Raw genomic sequence first — 20,194 nt, 5'->3', positions numbered from 1 at the left:
GGGGGGGGGGGGTCACCGTCTCCGAGCATAGTTATGTTCTACCAGTTGGATAATGGAAAACGATGTTTTGTTCATATTTTTCGTATCCAAAAATGCTATTTTCGGGACGCGAGGCTTATACCCCTAAATTCCCGACAATCGCACTGGATCATTATCGATTGAGTACCTAGGTGAACATTGACAATCCGTACTATCCATTTTTGTGGCCAGCAGGCCAGCCAGGTATACTGATACCGTTACTGTGATGACTGACCCTGTCTGGCTTGATGGTTCATTCCCTAAGTGGAATATATAAACTTGTCCCTTGTGTGTGTTTTCGTTCCCTCTCAACTCTGGCCCATTCTTTCGACGTTTACAGAGTGTATCTGTAGAAGGGGCTCAAGTCTCCGAGTTCCAAGAGTTCCTGCTCGGTGAACCTGGCCTTGATGGTGGCCTCTCCCTCCCTGGCGACGTACTCGTCACGCCTGTTGTTCTCGCGGCGGTAGGCGATGCGGAGGACAACGGCCGCGACGATGGAAAGGAAGCAGATGGCGAGACACACACCGAAACCGGTTGGGTATTTGGGAGCCTCGGCCGCGAAGTAGATGTTGGAACCACAGATACCACCCATCTAGAAAGAAAGAAAAGGGTCAAAAGTCAGTGTGACCTCCAAATGAAGAGAAACCAACAAAAAGAGAAGTTGACTCACGTTTCCAACACTGATCAACAGTGCCATGCCGACAGCACGCTTGCTCGACGGGGCGAGGTTGTTGCCGACCAACGTGACCACGCACGTAAAGGGGCAGTACAGACCGATGGCGACGAGGAACAAGAAAAAGTAGGTCACGCCGGGCAGGCGAGGGTGAGGGATGGCCAGCTCGCCGATGAACCCGACACAGGCGATGGCGAAGCCGCCCATCAAGAACGGCGTGCGCTGTTGGATGCGATCGGACCACCACGCGACCCCGACCGTGGCGAAGGTGGCGGCGACGTAGATGGGGATGGTCATCAGCTGGGCGTTCGCGTCGCTGTACCCGAGGTCCTTGACGACGGTCGGCACGGTCGCGGTGAAGCCGTAGGTGCCGATACTGCAGCCCCAGAAGGGGATGACGGAGAGCCAGACTCGCCAGTCCCTGAACCCGGCCTTGAACGAGGTCCAGTTGATCCTGTCGGCGTTGGTGACGCGGCCGGCGCCGGAGCCGGTGTTCAGCGCGATCCGGTTGACCACGAACTCACGCTCGCGGATGGTGAGGAACTTGGCCGTCTCGGGTTTGTCCGGGAGGAGGAAGTAAAGCGTGAAGGAGACGGCTATCGGGGCCAGGCCTTCGAGGATGAAGATCCATTTCCACCCCGCGAGGCCGGCGATTCCGTCCATTTTCTCGATGGCAAAAGCGAGGAGACCAGAAAATGCACCCGACAACGAGGCTGCGGCGTAGAAGATTGCCATACGTCTCTGGACTTCGTATCGTCGATACCAAATGGTAAGGAGCTGTGAGGTTCGCCGTGTCAGTTCGACCAGACAACCGCCACCGCCACCATAACAAGGACAACAACAAAAACAGGAGGCTTGGAGGTTCCAATCAAACTTACGAAAGTGGCAGCAGGGAAAAATCCGGCTTCTGCAACACCCAAAAAGATACGTGCTGCCAGCAGACCCGAGTAAGAGTTGACCAGACCCATCAGAGTCATGACGAGACCCCAGGCAAAGCAAATGATGGAGAGCCAGATCGATGGTCGGAGGATTTTGAGTACCTAAAAGAGAGTCACATTAGTACATTTTCCCCCGTTGTGATGTTGTGGTGAATGCTCCCGGTCTATCTTGTTGACCCACTTTTCCCGGATCAACTCGACGACGACCATCACCATCACCACCAGCGCTCAAATGGGCCAAACATACCACGTTGGAAGGTATCTCGAAAATAACATAGGTCACGAAGAAAACGGTCAGAGCCGTGTTGTATTTCATTCCGTAGAGCTCTAGGTCGTCGTACATGCCGGCAATCTTTGCGTTGCCCAGATTGCTTCGGTCGATGTATGCGAGACTGTTGGGTACGGACACAGTCAGTGATGGAACGCAGCCAATCAGAACTTGTATCCACAACTCACAGGTACAAGAGGGTGAGAAGAGGAATAAGGCGGTAGTCGATCTTGCGGATGGCGAGGGCTTCTTCAGCCGGGCTCATTTCACCGATGACCTCGTCAGGAGAGAGACCAGCGTCGACGGTACGGAGGCCACCGTCATTGGGACGAACGTCTGGAGAAGTGTCAGAGGAGACGCCACCGAGGCCCTTCTCCTCGGCCCCGTATTCTACTCGCTTCTCATCTTGAATCTTGTCCGTCATGTTGGGTATGGCAGGGGGGTAAGAGTCAGTGAGTCGGTGTTTGTGAGAGAGTGAGAGAGAGAGATAGACAGAATGTGTGCACTGTATAGATGGCACAAAAGGAAAATGGGAAAAGGACAAAAGTGAAGCTCAGGGGATGATTTTGAGGAGTGATCTGGAGAGGATCCGGGGTTTATTATAATACCAGGGTCACTGTCAACAACAAGAAAAGAAAAGGGAACCCATTTAATTACCATGCTCGCGGGGCACGGGGGCATGGGCAAGAAATCAAGCGTGGAGTTGCGCCAGAGCTGGAGTTACTTCTGGAGTCATTCACGGAGAATACACCTTTGGCCCTACTCGGAGAGGGTCTCTAGACTCGATACAGCAAGATATTCAGACGGCCCTTGTCAGATTCAAACTCGATCCGGTAAGGCTGCCTCGGTATGCATATGGAAATATAGCCCATTAAAGTTTAGGTAGGTCGTGGGATGGATAGGGTGGTTGTGTGTGTACATACATCCACCGGGTGATGGTTGGCCTGGCGCGCCGAGACCTGCGTCGAAAATTCCACCGCTTCGGTCGTCGATAATTCATGGCAAAAGTTCTGGGCACAAAGAGATCGTCCGACTGGGCTCGAAGCGATGGAGGGTGCGGAATTACAGCAGTTGGTTATGGAGGAAAAATTTGCCTGACGAGAAGGCTTGGTCCATAAGTCGGTGATACACCCGGCTAAGTGGACCTCACGTGATGCTGTCCTACCAGATATGGAAGGCTTGGCTATAGTAGCAAGATCCATATTCGGGCTTGGTACGGGCATCCGGAGTACTCTTTACTAGGTACGGTGTCAACCATGATGTCTACTCAGTATCAACTGTTGCGCATATCGGGGGCAAGGTTCAGGAGACAAAATGCCCCAGAGCTTGTGATCCTGCCTCACCCTATTTCGAGTCGTTTCTCAATGGAATCTTTCTCCCCTCAAAACGATAAATCGAGGTCGCCGTCAAATCCGGGGCCCCGACGCCACACACAATCAACCACCGGAAGCTCCGGTGGAAGTGTTCCCTCATAACCAGTAAGTGGCATCACGAGATACCACATCGAGCGCGGGACGTCAGAACACACCTTAGTAACAAAAGTATATTGTATCCAGTGGCGTCGAGACCAGGTGGACAGACACCCCTTGGCGACGCTGACTTCTTTCCCCACAGATCGCTTGACACGAGAATCCTCGACAACCAGTTCTCCTCGTTCGCGGGCATGAGTGTTCTCGCGTGTGAATGATGTTTCTATCGTGCTACGACCCTTGACTTGCCATGAGGTCTTCCACATACTCCACGTGCGACAATGCATGGGCGGCTCTAAGCTCGATGAGGACGCCTCGGTTCGGAACAGATCTTCGTAGTCATGGTATTCTAGTCATTTAATGATGCTAAAAAGGGCATTGGCAATAATATGCGGACTACTGTACGTTACCTATCCGCATCCGTACTTTCACGAATTTCCAAGATCTTGCTAAGGAAGATACTTCATGTCGCCTAGCAGAAATCATTCTCGTTCAACAATCTTGTAGATGCATAGGCTATGTTATATTCACTTTCATTGGGATGAACTGCGACTGACAACACTGGTAAAGTGTGATCACCAACAACCTATTCGAGAACCGTGACTCTTTGTACTCCTTCCTCCACTGGACACATTTCTTCAGGATCTGGATCTCCTGTATCCTTAGACCTCGGAAATTGATCTAATACTCGTATTATTGTGATGCTGGCATTGCGGGTCAAGCGCCACAACCGGTTAGACTTGGAACAGCCGCTTTAGCGGGAAAAAGCATATCGCGACGTTGGGACACGACAACAACCATTTCTTCCATCTTTGCAATCTCAGGAATAATTGGACTTTGAACGGCCTCCCTATTGACATACTTGTTCATTGATCGTTCAATTCCAATCTCCATGTATAGCAATTGTCCGTTTGTCGCGTGTTATTCCTATCTATGAACCAACGACAAAGCAGCTCTTCTCATCTCATATCGAGCCCGCCCAGTTATACTAAAGTTGTCGCCGGCGATCGTGTGGTACAATCTTCGCTTAGAAGAGCGGCCAGCGTCGTTCCTTTCCTACTAGCAACAAAATGTCACCCAGCAACAAAATGTCTGGGTGTCAAGTACTTGTTGCTAGAGAAAATCATGTCGATTACAAACATCAAGCGCCATCTTGACTCTTGGTAACCCCCTACTTTCTTCACGCTCCCTCACCAGAAGGGGAGGAAACACGCAGAGAGGGCGGCGGTAACTTATCGCAAACTCTTCGGTATTGTCTTCGAGGTGCAATTTCGCCGTCATGAAGTCTCATTCTGACATTGTCCGTGTCATCGCCATGCCATACGCTGATGGCTTAACTATCAATTCACCCAGGCCTCAGGGTTGCTCCTCAATTCCATCGTCAAAGTCTCCCATGACATACCTCTTCCTCTTCGACAACCGTGTCTGCCATCCAACGTCTGCCCGAACCATTGCCCTTGCCTTCTCGATATTGTCACGTATATGCTCGTCATATCGACAAGAGTCTGTCTTTGCGGCCGTCTCTTCCTTCGAGGGGCCTCCGTGCGCTTAGTCAACACCCTCCTGCCCTGTAACCTTCTTTGCAACCTTATTGTCAACTCGGGTCTCTGTTTTTCTGAGTCCAAACACTTTCAGCCTATAGGGTTTGTGAAAAGCCCTCATCTTTGGCGTTGCTTGTTTTCTCTCAATTTCTTGTTCATATGTTGTGAGTTTGGAATTCCGTTGAGTATGGTCGATTCGGTACATGAATAAGGTCGCGAATGGCGCCTGTGCGAAGATGTTTCTCTGTGATTTTTGTGGTGACTCCAGAAACGAGCAACATGGTCTCGCAGCACTTCACGTGTGAGTGCATGGTGAATGCCCTCAGCAAGAACCACGTTGCTAGCGTGTCAGGCAGTTCGCGGTTTGTTGTAAGAGGGCAGTGCCGAAGCAATTGTTCTCTTTCATTTGTCTGGGCGAGATACCGATCCAAACAAACATGGATCGATGCAATTTATATATATATATTTGTTGAAAGCGACGCCAACAATGGTGGTCCTCCATTGGGTCAATGAAAGGAGGATTGTTTGAGGCTGTGTACTGTACGGATGTCTCTGCTTGGGCGGCGGCAGCGCAAGATCCAGCGGCGACATCATACAACTGAACATTCCGGCATTTCAGGACGATGTCATCGTCGACCATGTCGATTATGTCGTCGCCGAGTGTCGCCGAGAGTGACAAGGACACACGCATCATCAAAGGGTTTGACTATTGTTCTCGCTGGTCAAAAATTTCCAATATCTCAAACTTCACAAACGTCTCGATCTCAGTCCTTTTTTGGTGTCAAGAGATCAGACTCTGCACGTCTTTGTGTCTCATCTTATCCAACAAAGACTGCAAGACCATCACACCTGGCTACTGTCGAGTTTTCTTTGTGACCAGACAATCCTCCCACACAAAGACAGCAAGAATGTCGACCATAGCTGGACGTGACGAAGTTGAGATCGAATGGGCCGAGTTCCTGGCCAACCTCGAGTCCTACAAACGTCAAACCACCTTTCAAACCCTCTCCAACTCGCTCGGCCCTCCCTGCCGCACCCAGAGCATCCAGTCGGCCAGAGAGGACGCGCAGGCTCACCAGCAGTCTGTGCGGATCGAGCTCATCGGCACTTCCAAGGCGTCGGCGGCAACAGACAACCACAAAGCCAAGTATGTGGAGAAGCATACGAGGCCAGATGGAAGGCTACTTCCGTCTGCGTTTGCCAACGACTTCGAGCCCAAGGCGGCCCGTCGTCCAAGACGGGTCAGAAAGACCGGATACACGCGAGTCTCGCCTTGGGCAAGACAAGCCATGGAGACGAGGCGGCTGTTGTCCCTAAAACGCCGCTGTCAGGAGGAGGTGGAGGACGGCCCTCCGACAGACATCACCCAGCAGCCAAGAAGATCATATCCTGGTGATGTGAGGAACGCCGTCGCCAGAGAGCGGTCGTTGGGCGTGGTCGGTGCTCACTGGACATCTCCCGTCCAGCACCTGTCTGGCGTGGTGTCCCCGATGGGGGCATCACGTCAGCAGGTGCCGGCGGGGGATGCGAGCCCGGCCACGATGGGTCCAGGTGGGACGTCTGTCGGAAGGGTCGCGGGCAGGGAGGAGGGAGCTGGCACGATGGCGGCCGATGTAGACGAGGAGGACGTGGTGGTGGTGAGAGAGCCGCCACGCCTCTTCCAAGAGGTCTACCACGCAGACCGGCCATTCACGCTCTGCACGGTCGTCGACGAGACGAGGGCCGTCAATCAACTCGTCTGGCGTCTGTTCGAGATCCCAATCTTCGGATGGACACCGAGGCACCCCGTCATGTCGGCCGTCCCCAGACCCGGCCAGTTCCAGCAGGGCCCGGGCGAGGTTTACGTGTTCCGGGGAGTCAGCTACTACGGTGGCGACGTCGAAACCCCACACGGCGACACCGACTTGGCGGCGTTCGAGTGCGGCGATACGCCCGGCGAGGCACAAATGAGCCGTTTACGCCTGATGAGGTCCGAACCGTTGCGCGATTGGCCGCGCCGGAGTGCCATAGACGATTACAACGAAGACGACGACGATTCTGACGAAGACTCTTGAATCAACACTGAGAAAAAGCGGTCAGATACTCCGGACCCCCGCAAAAGATACTTGAATTTGATACATCAGAGACTCATGAGATCAGTTGGCATTGATTTGAGAAATGACACAAGAGTGGAGAATGTCACGATGAGACTCACGGGGCGATAATGAACTACTAAAAGAACTGCCACGCCATTCCTTTTGCAAAATGTCGGAAAGTCAGAAACTCGCATTTCACCTTTGCGACAGAGTACTTGTCAGCAGGCAAAGTCCAGATGAACGGACTAAATGGGAATCGATGGAAACATGCAATTACGAAAGACAGAAGATAGAAGTCAAATACAACAGACTCGGCGAAAGAAAGAGAAAATTGATTTCCTGTCGATTGCACACTTGAATCACAAGCCACTTGAATATTACAGACCTGGTCTGGCACTGGAGAACTTTGGGAGAATTGGAATGGTGACATGAGACTGGATGGGAGAGATGAGGCGTTTGGCGAGCACGAGATTTCATTGCTGAGAGACAGTATCACCAGCAGCATCAGCACGACACAAGGGGATCAGGAACTACTTGGTTGCAGTTTGTACGGATTCAGGATACTTTTGTGAGGCTCAACACGATAGGGTAAGGAGGAGAGGCACGAGAGCGCCAAAAAGATTGCGACGCCTCAATGCCACAGCGAGTAGAGAAGATAGCAAAAAGACGTGTATGGAACATGAGACCAAAAAAAAGCAAACAAACACCAATTTGAAGTAAATGGTTTTTTTTCTTCTTTTTCACATTGCGGGGAATTACCATGCTACAAGTTTGAAAGATGCACGTTCTTCTCTCGTTCAAGTCCTAAGGCCCTTCCATGCCGCAAGTGTAAAGTTGTGTGATCATCGAAAGCCGATATCGACTCCAACTACATACAATTCTCCTTTTGCAGTCGAGCCGCCATACTTGTGTGTGTCCAGCTAGCGACGACACCTTCGCCTTCCCATCCGTCATCCATCAACCACGTTTGTACTTTCACCAAAAAAAATTGCCATTCGATCGAGATCATCATCTTTCACGCCCAGGGGGGAAAGAAAAGGTCGGTTCACGACATTTGTTTTTTCAATTCGTGTCCTTTCAGCTTGCGGTTCAGAATCTCCTCGACTGAGTTGATTGATTTTGCAAAGCAAAGAGAATGAACCCCGTCTATGAGGAGGTGATGGCCTTTCGTCTCTGAGCACCTCGCTGTCTGGAGTTCAGTCTCTGGGAGACACCCAACTCCTCGGCCTTGGTGACGGCCTCCTCGCCTTCGGTCAGGATCAGCTCGATGTGGCACGGGTTGGACATGTAAGGGTTGATGCGACCGTGGGCGCGGTACGTTCGGCGACGCTGCTTGGGGGCCTGGTTGACTTGGATGTGCTTGACGATCAGGTTAGAGGTGTCGAGGCCCTTGGTGTCGGCGTTGGCTTCGGCGTTCTTGAGCAGACCGAGGAGGAACTCGGCCGACTTGACTGGGTGGCGGGCCTTGGAGACACCGAATTGCTTGCCTGTGCGAGAGAGAAGAAGAATTGTTAGCCCACGTGTACATTGAAGTTTTTGACGGTTTTGTGCGGTTGTAGGTTTTTCTTGAAAGGCCAACGTCTGATGTCTTTTCGACCATCCTTTTGCATCGACAAAAGCAAGTACGGCTGGCCAACAGCGAGAGAAGACCACAAATCCCATGGGCCGCTGTGTTGTTTTTCCAAATTCTTTTTTCCTAATCGGTGCATGAATTCATACCTTGTGCGCTTCGGCCAGTGCTGCCGGCATATCTCCTCATCGGAACAGCCTCCTTCAATTCCTGGACGTTCTCAAGGTACTTGACGGCGCGCTCGAGTTTCCAGCCGTTGATGGCCTGGGCCGTCTCGCGGGTGTTCTTGAAGCTGACTCGGAGGTAGCTGCCACGGCTCTTTGCCGATTTGGCGCTGGGGATGCGGTCGGCGGGGGCGTAGCGGACCTGCAAAAGTATTTGTGAGTACTTGTGTATAGCATAACATGATATCGGGGCTTGTCCTACCATCTTGTCGATTGTGTGCGGTAAAGAGATGGTCCTTTGTTTATCGGCGTTGTCAATTGATCCTCGAAATCGACTTTGCCAGAATTTGGGATGTGCGAAAGCCAAGACTGCGATTTCACACAATCGAAAGGGCAGGTGTACCGAATAATTTTCGTCACGTGTGCGTCTTGGCACTTCCCACATCCACAGCCTTGTCAGGCTCGCGAGGCTATGGGGACAAAATTCAACTTCGGACCAAATGTCTCTGTTGGTAATGTCTCTACGAACTGTAGTCACTTTCTACGTATATACGAGCAATCGGAACAGTGTGTAACCATCATCAACAACGCGAACAGGTTGAAAAAAGCTGTCTAGAGAACATTAAATCTGGGGTTAGGATATTCAGCATCGTGCTGCGAGACGATTCTCGGCAATATTGTGTACATTTGAGCCCTCTGTTCTAAACCAATCACCACAATTCCAGTCATCGAAGCCTTTCCCATATCAAGAACTCTGTGTCCGTGATCACTGAACTCGTATTCATGCGAGGGTCTCACTTCTCACTCCAATAAACAACTGCACCATTCCAGGTCCATCATGACCAGACCCAAAACTCCCTGTTGCCGGAATCTACTCAAAATCAGGTCGGTAGTCACCGCCTTCGGATTCTTCTGTTCCTCCCCGAATTGGGGGATGATTGTGCAACCACTCGTCGTCATCGTCGTCATCGTCATCATCGTCATCGATATCCTCCGGGTTCTGCATAATCTGTGCCTTTGATTGAACCGGCGTCCTCTTCTTTTGAGGAAGAGGACTTCTACGATCCATTGCACTGACCAGCGACCGATCCTCAACCGATGGCAACACTTCCTCAGCATCTTCGAAATGCTCATTCTCGTCTTCGTCGCCTTCATCGTCCTCATCATCAGTTGATACCAAAGCAGCTCCCGCAAGTTGACTGCTCCCGTGTCTTGGCGTCCAATTGGGCTCTGCGAACGCTTTACCAGCAGCCTCTTCATATCCTGGATCGCCTGGCATGACCACCTTGCCATTAACAAGCTTTGAGCCAGGCTTCCTTCCACGGCGGCCACCCACCCCTGAGAGTCCTGATAGAGAAGGAAAATCCGACTTGAACTTGAAGAGCTCTGGCGTATCTGTATGTCCGTTGATAAGCTTCATATACATCCGCCATTGCTGGAGAGTCTGTGGGGTCCTGGCATCGTGATACTTTCCAACCTCAATGCCGTTGATTGTCTGGATATCCAGTGCCTCGACTCTCGTGTCAGCCCAAAACCATCCTAATTGACCTGGCTTTGGTTCCTCGATGCGCTCATCATTCTCGCTCGCAAATTTCCGACCATGCTCGATAGCTCTCAAATCAAAGTCCAGGCTCGGTCTGATATCCAACTGCTCACGACCTCTTTGTTTGAACTGTGATTGGCCGGTCCATAGCTTCACCGCCGCAGCTTCGTATAACCTGCCCAGCACGCGGTCATAAGAGATTTGATACCTCTTAGTTGGGTCGTGTAGGTAGTACCAAGTACCGTAATCACCCGTACCAACAGGTCGAAATACCGTTTTGACTTCCTCTTGTGGCACTGGCGCTGGTAGCACCGTCTGGGCGGCATTCGGGTCATGGTTATGCATTGTATAATGACGCCGTATGTCCAGAGTGTATGCTCTGCCGACAAGAGTGATTGAGGATGCAGAAGAGAGGAGCGGTGTATCTGGTAAGACATCTTCTGATCGGATGTTCAGCAGATTCAGTCTAATTGAGTCCACGATCATGACATCTGTGCACCTCTTGACCTTACCCGCAGCTTTGGCATCGGGAGTTATTCTGACCGTATCACCTGTCATGATGAATTCAGGACCGATGTATATTCCTTTGCACAAGACGCTTGCAGTGGGCCATTCTCCCTTGAACCACCACTTCTCGTACAACGATATACTCGTCATACAGGTCATGGCAGACATGATAGACGGATGCCACTCTGAATGGGGAATTCCACGAAGAAGCATCTGCCAATGGCTAAGCGGTCGGACATTCCGCAGCGGGACATATCGATACTGTTTGGATGCTGTCTTGTCAATCTCATCGTTCGGGTCTGGAAAGGTCTCGATGCGGAAGCCAGAAGTGTTCAGAGAAGTGCTCTTATCCGGCAGTGTTTGAATGTCCGGAAAATCAACAGGGCCATCTGTTGCAGTTGTCAATGGCACCTGGGTGACAAGACCAGCCCGCCATCGGGGAAATCCGTGGTATTGTTTCTGGTCGAAGGAGTAGAACTTGAATTCGCCCCTGGTAGAGTCTAGCATCAGATAGTGATCGTCAAGGAAATGTGGCGTCCAGAGAACGAGCTCGCCAATTCTAGGCGCGAAGGAATGTTGTTGTGAGATCAAGGTGAGATGTCGCTTTATCAGTTCGACTCCATACTTCTCATCCTTTGCGAATTCCTCGTGCTCAGCTCTCCAGTCAAAGGAGTTGAGTTCTCGAATGTCGTCTTCGATTCCTTTCTTGCCATCCCTGCTATTTTCAAGCTTTTTGAGATACCCTTTGTAAACATCTTCGTTTCCCTCCTCATCAACGGCGTAGTGAGCTCCGGCTGGTTTTAATTGACGCTGAGGTCTTCTGGAGGGGCGTCCCGTCATACTGCCACCAGCAGAGGTCGATCCTGACGTATTATCAGATTGGTATCCGTTGTTTTCGCTTCCGCGCAGGGGAAGGAGTCGTTCAAACCCGGTCGGGCGTGGCTTTCGTCCTATGGCGGGTCGTGTCTGAGGTTTTCCACAGTTGATACATCCACAGTCACCCTGTTTGCCGGACATCAGCCATAAAAAGTGAACCTGAAACCTCACAATAGAATCGTAATAGTTTCCGCTAGGGTGGCCGAACAGGCGTTTCCACACTTGATTGCCGGTAAGTTGATCCAGCTCAAACACAGCATATCCCTCGGGAAGTTTGTCTAGGTAGTAATTAACTCCTTCAGCAAGGTCATGCTGTTGCTTCTTCCATGCTTTGGCCAACTGGATTAAGTGGCGTTCTTCGGAACTTGGACGGTATCTGCCTTGTAAAGAGCCTTCACCGGGCCAAGTTTTGGACTGCCCGTCAGTGAATGGCTTTATTGGGACTTTAATCCATGGCCCGCCTTTCTTTCCAATGATTTGCCACATATGTGGCTCTGACGCGGTTGGATTCATGGCTGAGAGCTACTGACTGACACAGCAACTTGCGCGATGAGAGTGTGATCAATTGGCCGGTGATACAACAACTTGCGCCAGTCCAGATGAACTATCGGGAACAGCATGCATGCCTTATGTGAAGTGTTGTGCATGACAAAGGCCTGTCAACCATGCGACGAATAATGGTCGCATGGAGATAGAATGCGCGTCGAGGGGTTTGATCTTTAATAATCTGAGTGAATGGGTTTTAATGTTCCAGTGAAATGAGAATGATGTGAAGTTCCGGATATAATTCCTAAAATATTCCCAAGGTATCCTTTTGGTTAGACAGGCTACATCCTGGGCATAAATATTCGTCATTACAAGTATAAATAAAACCAGTAGGCCATCACTGCCATCATGCTCCAGGCACACTGGCTCCAGGTATCAATGTCCTCTCCAGGCTAACTTGTATCTTCCGTCGTCCCTTTGGTACAAATCTGCTTAATCCATCGTTATCCATGTCATAATATATCTGCCATTTGTGGGTTTTTGGATCTTCCACGGCTGTAAAGTCTTCCGTCTCATCGAACGTAATGCCTTCTTCATCCTCGGTCCAGTCCCAGGGCCCGACATGATGCTCAATGCTTGCGCTTTTGTTCCCATACTTTACTTCCATTGTGTCCTTGTCCACATATAGCCAATTCAGCAAAGGAGGGTCCTCGCGAACCTGGCTCACAAGGCCAATCGGTATCGGCACTCTCTTGACTCACGTTAGTTGTCACGGAGATCAGGTCTTTGCGTAAACAAGGTCGGATCGCTTACTTCGTTGTCCGGATACTCGATGTAGAAACACTCAGCGACATAGCCCTCGGGACAGGGATTCAACGCTTCCCTCGGGCCTATCCATACCCTATCATCCCTCAAGACCAGCCTCTTTTCATGAATCTCTTTTGTGCGAGAGCTCACAGCCTCGCAGTACACATCGATGTGGAACTTCTTCATTCGTTTTTCATCTTTCTGCCGCTCATCGCGGGTCTTCTGGGCGGAGATGGCTTGAGCGACGCCAGTCACAGTAGGAATCGAGGTCAATATGAGCAATCCAATGACCATCGTGAGGGGCGCTTTTAGGATTTGTATGTTTTGTATGGACGCCTGAGTATAACAGAGATATTCTCTGAGAATGCCATCGTCATGCTAGAAGCGCTGCATGTTCTGGCGCAAGATGATACTGCAGTCGGCGCAAGTTGGCACTTGGCTGTAGAAACTTGGAAAGCTTGCGATTTGAGGCTAGTTCTGTCACATAATCATGGTTCATGCTTTTAGACGTTTTAGTGCAATGACAAAAAATAACGTTGTCTGACAGAAAGATGACCTCCTGGTTTCGACGTGTTGATGTCCGAGTACAAGTAAAAGGGAGGTAGCGCATGATGATCAAAGTAGCTGTATTATCGCAGCAGGAGACAAGAAGACCAGTATCAGGTCGAACGTAAAGTGATTTCGAAGTATCATCTTTTGTTCTGCCACGTACTTGAGCCTGAGAACTAAATGGTGAAACCGCAGCGGCGCGCTTTTGATTCCGGGATCAAAGTTTATCCGCAAGTTCTTGGCATCAAAGCCAAATCTTCCTTGCCCTGGAATCGACAGAGAGAATTGAATAAATTTTGAGACGAACTCGAAATCCGGAGGGAATAGTCCGCGGACAATGACCGTGTCATAAGATGAATGCCTTCCAAATACTGTCTCGGTCAACAGGCCTTAAATCAAGGACGACGAGGCCTTCGCAACAAAATCAAGTGCCAACATCGGGACAATCAATAAATTCAATTTCTCCCGGTGCATCTTCAGGTCAGAAACGGAAAAGAGAAGATGATGTGACGGCAGTGACTACAGCATCACCGAGTACCAGGGTCCCACCCACTGAAGATGAGATTCGACAATACCAAAAGAAGCACAAGATAAAAATTGTCGATTTAAATCGATTTCGTTCGGCTGGTAAAACCGAAGAATCACGAAAGGCGCAAAAGGAACAGTCGCGCATTTTCCCTCAGCCTCTCGTTACGTTCGATCAACTCTCTCAGCAGAATGCCAATAAATCTCTTGTCCGTAATGTCTCGGAACAGGCGTATTTCCAGCCTACAGAAGTTCAAACGGCAACCATTCCACTACTCCTGTCGAGTCTCTCCAAAGATGCCCAAGAACCAGATTTATTGACTATTGCGCCTACCGGGAGCGGAAAGACTCTCGCTTTCCTGATCCCGCTGATAGACAAGGTGTCCAGAAGTCACAGAGAGCAGTCCAACACTACTGAAAAACATGCCAGTGCCATCGTCTTAGCTCCAACAAAAGAGCTCGTGTCGCAAATCGTCACAGAAGGACGAAAACTCTGCACAAAGACCGGCGTACGAATAACAGCCATGAGGAAGGGAATGAGGCTCTTCGGGATGCAAGAGTCGGCTGTGGAAAATGAGGAATCGGAGGGTGAAGATGACGAGAAAGAGAGCGAGGACGAGCATTCAAGGGAGTCTGCCACGCTGACCAAAGCCGACATCATCGTCTCTACGCCGCTAAGTCTTGTCCATACGCTTTGTCCGTCCTGGGAAGAGGACGAAACGACACCGCCTAATCCTCTTCCCAAGATCGAAACCCTGATATTCGACGAGGCTGATGTACTTCTGGATCCTCTGTTTCGTGCGCAGACACTGGCGATCTGGTCAGCATGCACATCTCCCACGCTACGGGTCAGCATGTGGTCGGCAACGATTGGTTCCAACGTTGAGGAATTGGCTGTGCAGAAGATCCACGATCGACAGAAGAGCCTGAAGATCCGCCGGAGCGATCGACCACCTTTGCTGCGGACGATCATCGGGCTGAAGGACATCAGCTTACCAACTATATCACATCGTTTGACTTACACGGCGACCGAATCTGGAAAGCTGTTGGGCATGCGCCAGTTGCTCCATCCGTCCCGTTCAGGAGGGGCGTCATCCTCCAAGGGCGGATATCAAGCCGCGGCGGCACCGCTTCGACCACCGTTCCTCGTCTTCACCCAGACCATTGACCGAGCACAGTCGCTGTACGATGAACTAAAGTACGACATCCCTGCACCGGCAGGAGGGTCTTCACGGATTGCCGTGCTGCACTCGTCACTCCCGGCGCACGCACGCTCGAGCATCATGCAGAATTTCCGGCTCGGCAAGATCTGGATCCTGATCACGACGGACCTGCTGTCGCGCGGCGTGGACTTTCGTGGCGTGAACGTGGTGGTCAATTACGACATCCCCAACACGGTGGCCGGATACGTCCATCGTGCAGGCCGGACTGGGAGGGCTGGTCGGGAGGGTGGTGTCTGCGTCAGCTTCTACACCAAGGAAGATGTCCAATACGTCAAAGGCATCGCCAATGTGATCGCCGCGAGTGAGAAGGCCCAGGTCCGGTCGGATCGTCCCACCGGAGCAGGCGACGGCGGCGGCACCACAACCACATCCGATGTCCCGGTGACTGCCAACGGGGGCCTACAGCCGTGGCTTCTACATGCGTTGCCATCCGTGTCGAAATCTACCCGAAAGGATCTCAAACTCCACGGCGTCCAGTCCCGACGTGCCATCCACGCCGACGATGACGAAAAGACCAAACGCATGAAACGGAAAGCCAGGATCGGCACGCAAAGCGGCTACGAGAGGCGCGAGGTTAATCGGAAACGTGGTGCGATAGTGCATAGTATGCAGGAGAAGAAGAAAGAAGCAAACCAAACAGCCGATCCAGAGAATGGGGAATAGGAAGGGTTTACTTGAGCGTTGTGTGTACGGAGGGAGTACTTTGGTATCGAATACGGTTTATTGAACGACGCCGGCAGTTTTGAGTATGAACATTCCGCTTCCGCTTCTGCTTCCGCTTCTTCTACCGCCGGGTCATCACCAGAGGTGGGCGATATAGTGATCCAAGGTTGTCGGTTTGGGTACCGTGTGTTGTCTCCTTTTCTTTTTATGAAAATTGCATGTACAGGCCCGGGTAAAAGAATGTGCGTGTTCAGACTGGGGGGCTTAGTAACGTCAGGTGTACTCCGTACCTGTCCAATGCCTATTAACTCGGTAAGTGTTGGGTGAGCCTCAAGAGTCTAGAACCGCAACCACACCCCCCCCCTGTCAAGCCTGGGTACGGTATCGTACCTGACTGAGCGGTCCCTTCCAGACTTTGTAATTGTATGTATGGTAGGTAAACATTGCCGACAAGCAACACAAACAGGGTTGACTCGGACGTCGCCCGTATCCGCATTCCATTGAGACCCTCCCCAAAATAAATAACCGTCGTTCTCACCTGATGTTTTACAAGAACTCGCCACACGATTCACATGGCAAGTAGACGTGGATTTTGATTTTTCTTTTTCTCTCTCGGAACCGCAACGAGGGACTTTGCTCTTGACATACTGGTTCTTTGTTCATTCCGTTCGAGCGGAAGCGCGTACAGTACCGCACATTGCGGTCCCGGATGTTCTCGTTTTTGATGTTCCGCCCCGGGATGGCCGTAACGAGTACCATTGTGTGATGGCAAACGACGGAGCGGCCCTTTTGGTTCTCGGATGCTCCCACACTGGTAGTGATAAGTACCGTAGTTTTCAGATTGCGGTAGGTACGGATATACACGGAAGGACTTTTCTTATTACCATAGGTAGGCAGGGGATGTACTCGTACCGTGCCTTTTGCTGTTACGTGATTTCGAGCAAAGAGAGAGGAAAAACACACATACACTGACCACCACCTGGGCCTTGACCCTATCCAAACCATGTACCTCGTTCTCTTCTCCGTGGACTCGCGACTAGAAAAAGCGTGAATGGGAAATACTTTCGTTCGTACCCCCCCTCTTACGGTACAAAACGCGCACGTTCCTCATCCTTTGGAATCTGTCGGTGTGTACTGTATATCATCCGATGTGGCGTTGTCATTTTTTCGTTAGTACCCAGTGATTAATCACTGGTGGCACGGCTTTTTTTTCTTATTATTCTTTCTTTCTTCTTGTTTTTTTTCTCGGGTCATTGTATCCTGACTTCTCGGTAACTTGACCGATGCTCTTTTTGTTTGAATCGGCACGGCAATTTGCTTCGATTTGATTCATCACGAGTACCACGATGAATATTTCGGGGCGGGTTGAGGTTCCGAATTGTTCATGTAAGGGAATTTCCCGAGATATTCCAGAGGGGGGGCGTTCATTTTAGCCTGGCGTGGCACCCGGATACGAGATTTCCCTACTGAGTACTCGGTAATCCCCCTCGTATTTATTACCTGTACTGTATGTAAGTGGTGTTTTGTTCTAGGTCTCGCCACGCCTAGACAAACACCAGTGGCCGAGTTTCCCAGGGGCCAAGGCTTGATTGTTTGGTGCCAGCCGCCTTTTACCCATCGACAAAATCATCACCCCGTTGGACCACCCATCACCACCGGCGGTCCCCGTAGCCGATGGTTCCCGACTGGAAGAGGTGCATCCTATACCGTCGCTTCATCGTGTTGACCATATTGCCATCTCGCCACCAAACGGTCGTAGCCGCCCACTGCCTCGTCTATATACACCTCCTCTCACATTTCATACCCGTGACCATGACCCATGCAAGCAAAACGGAATCGGCGGTAGCCTACACGTGGGACTGAACTACTCTCCTGTTACCGACGGTACCAGGTAGGGGGATTCCGCCAAACATGACTCAATCATTTACTCTCGACAGCCGCCGGGACACTATTGTCGATTTGCGTTGTGATTACATACTTCCGCACAGTACTGTAGGTGATTTACCTAGGTCACTCACCTACCAGTGGAAGCGGAAGCGCAAACGCTTCTCCGTCTTCTTTGCCTCGCGTGCTCTGCGGATCCGCCGCATTAACTTGGTAGTGTCGTGCAGTATACATGTCCCAGTTACAATCTCCCAGGATCGAGATGGTGAAGGAATGACACGAGAGGTGTGTCAAGATCGAATGAAAAACAAAAAAACCGACAGCCAGCTGAAAGGAAACCTGCGTAGATGACACTACCTAGAATTTCTACATGTTACCACCTACCCTGCACAGATATCTGTATTGCGACACCCCGAGAGCATAACCACAACACGCGGGCATCCAAAGAGGAAGATCAAAAATGTCTTGACTCGATCTTCGGGACTTGGTCGCCAAATCATTCTCGACATCCCAGAATGCAGAAACCCGGACAAGAAATTAACTGGATACGAAAATTGTTTTTCGTTTTGGGACGTTGGCATTACCAATACATACTACTCTTTCTCCATTGTGGGAAAAGAAAATCGAGTCTTATAGCTACCTATAAGCAAAACATGCAAAATACATCCGGGGTATCATGAACTCTCGTTACCAAATTAAAAAAAAACATTCACCATTTCCCCCGCCCGTAGACCTCTAATGCTTGCCCGTTGCCATGCCGTCTGAAAATGTTGTAAGATCCAACCTCCTGCTCCTATAAACACTTCGTTTGTTCGGTCTGAAAAAGAAAAATGTGATTCTGAAAAGGAGAAAAACCGTCGTGCTTGGGGATCAGGCACTCCGTACTCATGTCGCAAGCAACGACGACGACATCGGGTGGCAACGCCATATGTTTCCACTCAACGAGAGGTCCCATCCCTCCACCTCTCCCTTGGCAGACGCCGTCTCATGTGCCGTAGAGTACGAGGAGGTGCGGATTGTGTTCCACGTTGATAATGCCTATCATACCACATGCATAATGACGCAGAAGTCCGCCAAGACACGCGTACACAATGGTGCGAGTATTTTAGCCCCGATTGACAGGGCTGCCGGAGCGGCACAACTGTCCCGTTGATCTCGGAGAATCTCGAGGCGAAATCGAACCGGCATCTTTGTCTAGACTCGTCGATCGCATGGGTTGTCTTTCGAATGCCATGACTATTTTGTGTGGCCGTCGGTATTTCGTCTCGTGCGGGGCTTCGAGTCCCCTGATTTTGCCTGCGAGACAACCCTCACCCTTGTTTGCCGGGTAAATAACGTGACGCCTGGGGAAGAAAGAGGCTAATTGCCGGGTATTGCGTCGCTCGAAAGACAACAGAGAATGGCAATCAGAGGTAGGACTGTCCAGAGAAATGCCTAGGGACTGGTTCTCTTCCTCATCCTGGCTGGTTTTCTGACCGTGGCAATTGAACCGCTTCGACTTTTCTCGATCCGTCCGGTGTTCATAATTTCAGCTGTTCCCAACCCTGAAAGCCCGCTCGTCGAATCGCTCCTCCCATTCGTCAGTCTCGCCGTGTCGTTACCAAGAGGTAGTGAACTCGGATGGCATTCTTCAATCAACATAGCAAGATCTGGCGCCCGTGATACCAAACACTGTAGCCTCACCAATGCTTGCCGTTGCTTTCGTCGCATCGTATACGAGGACAGCGCCTGTGCTTCAAGTGATAGTGATGGTCGGGGTGATGATGTAGCTGTCATGGCGTCGGACATGCTCAAATCCCACCAGGTAGGATCAACTTCGGCCGACTCATATTCATCGGACGCTGTGGTGGCTGGAGTATCCGGACCATCATAAAAACCTTCGTCTACGTCAGTTGCGCATGCAGAATCGGCAGGTGAACAAGGATCGCTGGGCGACAGCGACGGTGACTTCATCTCGGTGTCATTGAGAGCGTGGGACTGTAATTGTGCTGTGAGTGCCGTCACGGAAGGGTGTCGAGGTGCGACGACATATCGGTGCGTATCGAAGCGAGAGTCTCTTTGAGAAGAGGCTCTCCGGTCCTCGCGTGGTGAAGAGCATCGTGAGGTAAACGGGGAGATGTCGGATGAGGTACACTCGTCAACGGCCGGTGGTAGCTGATGTTCAATTGGTGATGAGCCAAAGGAGAAACTTTCATTGAACATTGTGACAACTTCCTCTTCCACGTCTGCAGACTGTTCAACCGACAGGAGGCTGCAGGGAGAGAGATCAGTAATCGCAGCTTGTAGTCCCGGTTTGCGGCATGGAAAACTTCGAGATGTATATGTGGACGACTAGGAGAAGGTGGGATGTCGAGACTGTTCGTTATTCTATATCGGCGACGCGAGGAAGGTCAGAGTCCTTTGGTATTGAATTCA

The 20,194-nt window shown here is 50.9% G+C and overlaps 7 protein-coding genes across 7 annotated transcripts; 2 read left to right on the top strand and 5 right to left on the bottom strand.

Moving 5' to 3' along the window:
• Positions 1–7,706: 7,706 nt before the first annotated feature.
• On the bottom strand, positions 7,707–9,040 carry PV06_07933 (60S ribosomal protein L17). The gene is made up of 3 exons (XM_016409218.1): positions 8,979–9,040; positions 8,702–8,918; positions 7,707–8,469 (listed from the first exon to the last, which is right to left on the bottom strand). Exons 1-3 carry the CDS (start codon positions 8,979–8,981, stop codon positions 8,129–8,131), a joined length of 561 nt encoding a protein of 186 aa, XP_016260972.1. The 5' UTR covers positions 8,982–9,040; the 3' UTR covers positions 7,707–8,128.
• A 371-nt stretch (positions 9,041–9,411) lies between these two features.
• PV06_07932 (uncharacterized protein) lies at positions 9,412–12,155 on the bottom strand (the record flags this gene model as incomplete). Its single annotated transcript, XM_016409217.1, has 1 exon — positions 9,412–12,155. The coding sequence occupies one exon, from the start codon at positions 12,153–12,155 to the stop codon at positions 9,588–9,590; it is 2,568 nt and encodes an 855-aa protein (XP_016260971.1). The 3' UTR covers positions 9,412–9,587.
• A 270-nt stretch (positions 12,156–12,425) lies between these two features.
• On the bottom strand, positions 12,426–13,639 carry PV06_07931 (uncharacterized protein). The gene is made up of 2 exons (XM_016409216.1): positions 12,942–13,639; positions 12,426–12,879 (listed from the first exon to the last, which is right to left on the bottom strand). The coding sequence occupies exons 1-2, from the start codon at positions 13,227–13,229 to the stop codon at positions 12,535–12,537; spliced, it is 633 nt and encodes a 210-aa protein (XP_016260970.1). The 5' UTR covers positions 13,230–13,639; the 3' UTR covers positions 12,426–12,534.
• Positions 13,640–13,790: 151 nt separating this feature from the next.
• PV06_07930 (uncharacterized protein) lies at positions 13,791–16,155 on the top strand. The gene has a single exon (XM_016409215.1). The coding sequence runs from the start codon at positions 13,838–13,840 to the stop codon at positions 15,893–15,895; it is 2,058 nt and encodes a 685-aa protein (XP_016260969.1). The 5' UTR covers positions 13,791–13,837; the 3' UTR covers positions 15,896–16,155.
• On the bottom strand, positions 15,862–17,278 carry PV06_07929 (uncharacterized protein). Its single transcript, XM_016409214.1, has 2 exons — positions 16,286–17,278; positions 15,862–16,196 (listed from the first exon to the last, which is right to left on the bottom strand). The coding sequence occupies exon 1, from the start codon at positions 16,898–16,900 to the stop codon at positions 16,442–16,444; it is 459 nt and encodes a 152-aa protein (XP_016260968.1). The 5' UTR covers positions 16,901–17,278; the 3' UTR covers positions 15,862–16,196; positions 16,286–16,441.
• Positions 17,279–17,726: 448 nt separating this feature from the next.
• On the top strand, positions 17,727–18,468 carry PV06_07928 (uncharacterized protein). Its single transcript, XM_016409213.1, has one exon. It carries the CDS (start codon positions 18,127–18,129, stop codon positions 18,457–18,459), a length of 333 nt encoding a protein of 110 aa, XP_016260967.1. The 5' UTR covers positions 17,727–18,126; the 3' UTR covers positions 18,460–18,468.
• Positions 18,469–19,213: 745 nt separating this feature from the next.
• Positions 19,214–19,981, bottom strand: PV06_07927 (uncharacterized protein; the record flags this gene model as incomplete). The annotated part of the gene is made up of 1 exon (XM_016409212.1): positions 19,214–19,981. One exon carries the CDS (start codon positions 19,979–19,981, stop codon positions 19,214–19,216), a length of 768 nt encoding a protein of 255 aa, XP_016260966.1.
• Between the last annotated feature and the right edge of the window lie 213 nt (positions 19,982–20,194).

Source organism: Exophiala oligosperma (assembly GCF_000835515.1).
Source record: "Exophiala oligosperma strain CBS 72588 unplaced genomic scaffold supercont1.7, whole genome shotgun sequence".
NCBI classification, from domain to species: Eukaryota; Fungi; Ascomycota; class Eurotiomycetes; order Chaetothyriales; family Herpotrichiellaceae; genus Exophiala; species Exophiala oligosperma.
Note: the sequence above shows the minus strand (reverse complement) of the source record. Positions and strands in the feature narration are given on the sequence as shown.

Bases quoted from the DNA above. Each gene is read 5' to 3' on its own strand.
- PV06_07929 (XM_016409214.1), bottom strand. From the start codon at position 16,900: ATGGTTTGGATAGGGTCAAGGCCCAGGTGGTGGTCAGTGTATGTGTGT.
- PV06_07928 (XM_016409213.1), top strand. From the start codon at position 18,127: ATGACACTACCTAGAATTTCTACATGTTACCACCTACCCTGCACAGAT.
- PV06_07933 (XM_016409218.1), bottom strand. The intron at 8,470-8,701 runs GTATGAATTCAT...TCTCTCGCACAG, and splicing joins CACTGGCCGAAGCGCACAAG to GCAAGCAATTCGGTGTCTCC.
- PV06_07931 (XM_016409216.1), bottom strand. From the start codon at position 13,229: ATGGTCATTGGATTGCTCATATTGACCTCGATTCCTACTGTGACTGGC. The intron at 12,880-12,941 runs GTAAGCGATCCG...ACGTGAGTCAAG, and splicing joins TCGAGTATCCGGACAACGAA to AGAGTGCCGATACCGATTGG.
- PV06_07930 (XM_016409215.1), top strand. From the start codon at position 13,838: ATGAATGCCTTCCAAATACTGTCTCGGTCAACAGGCCTTAAATCAAGG.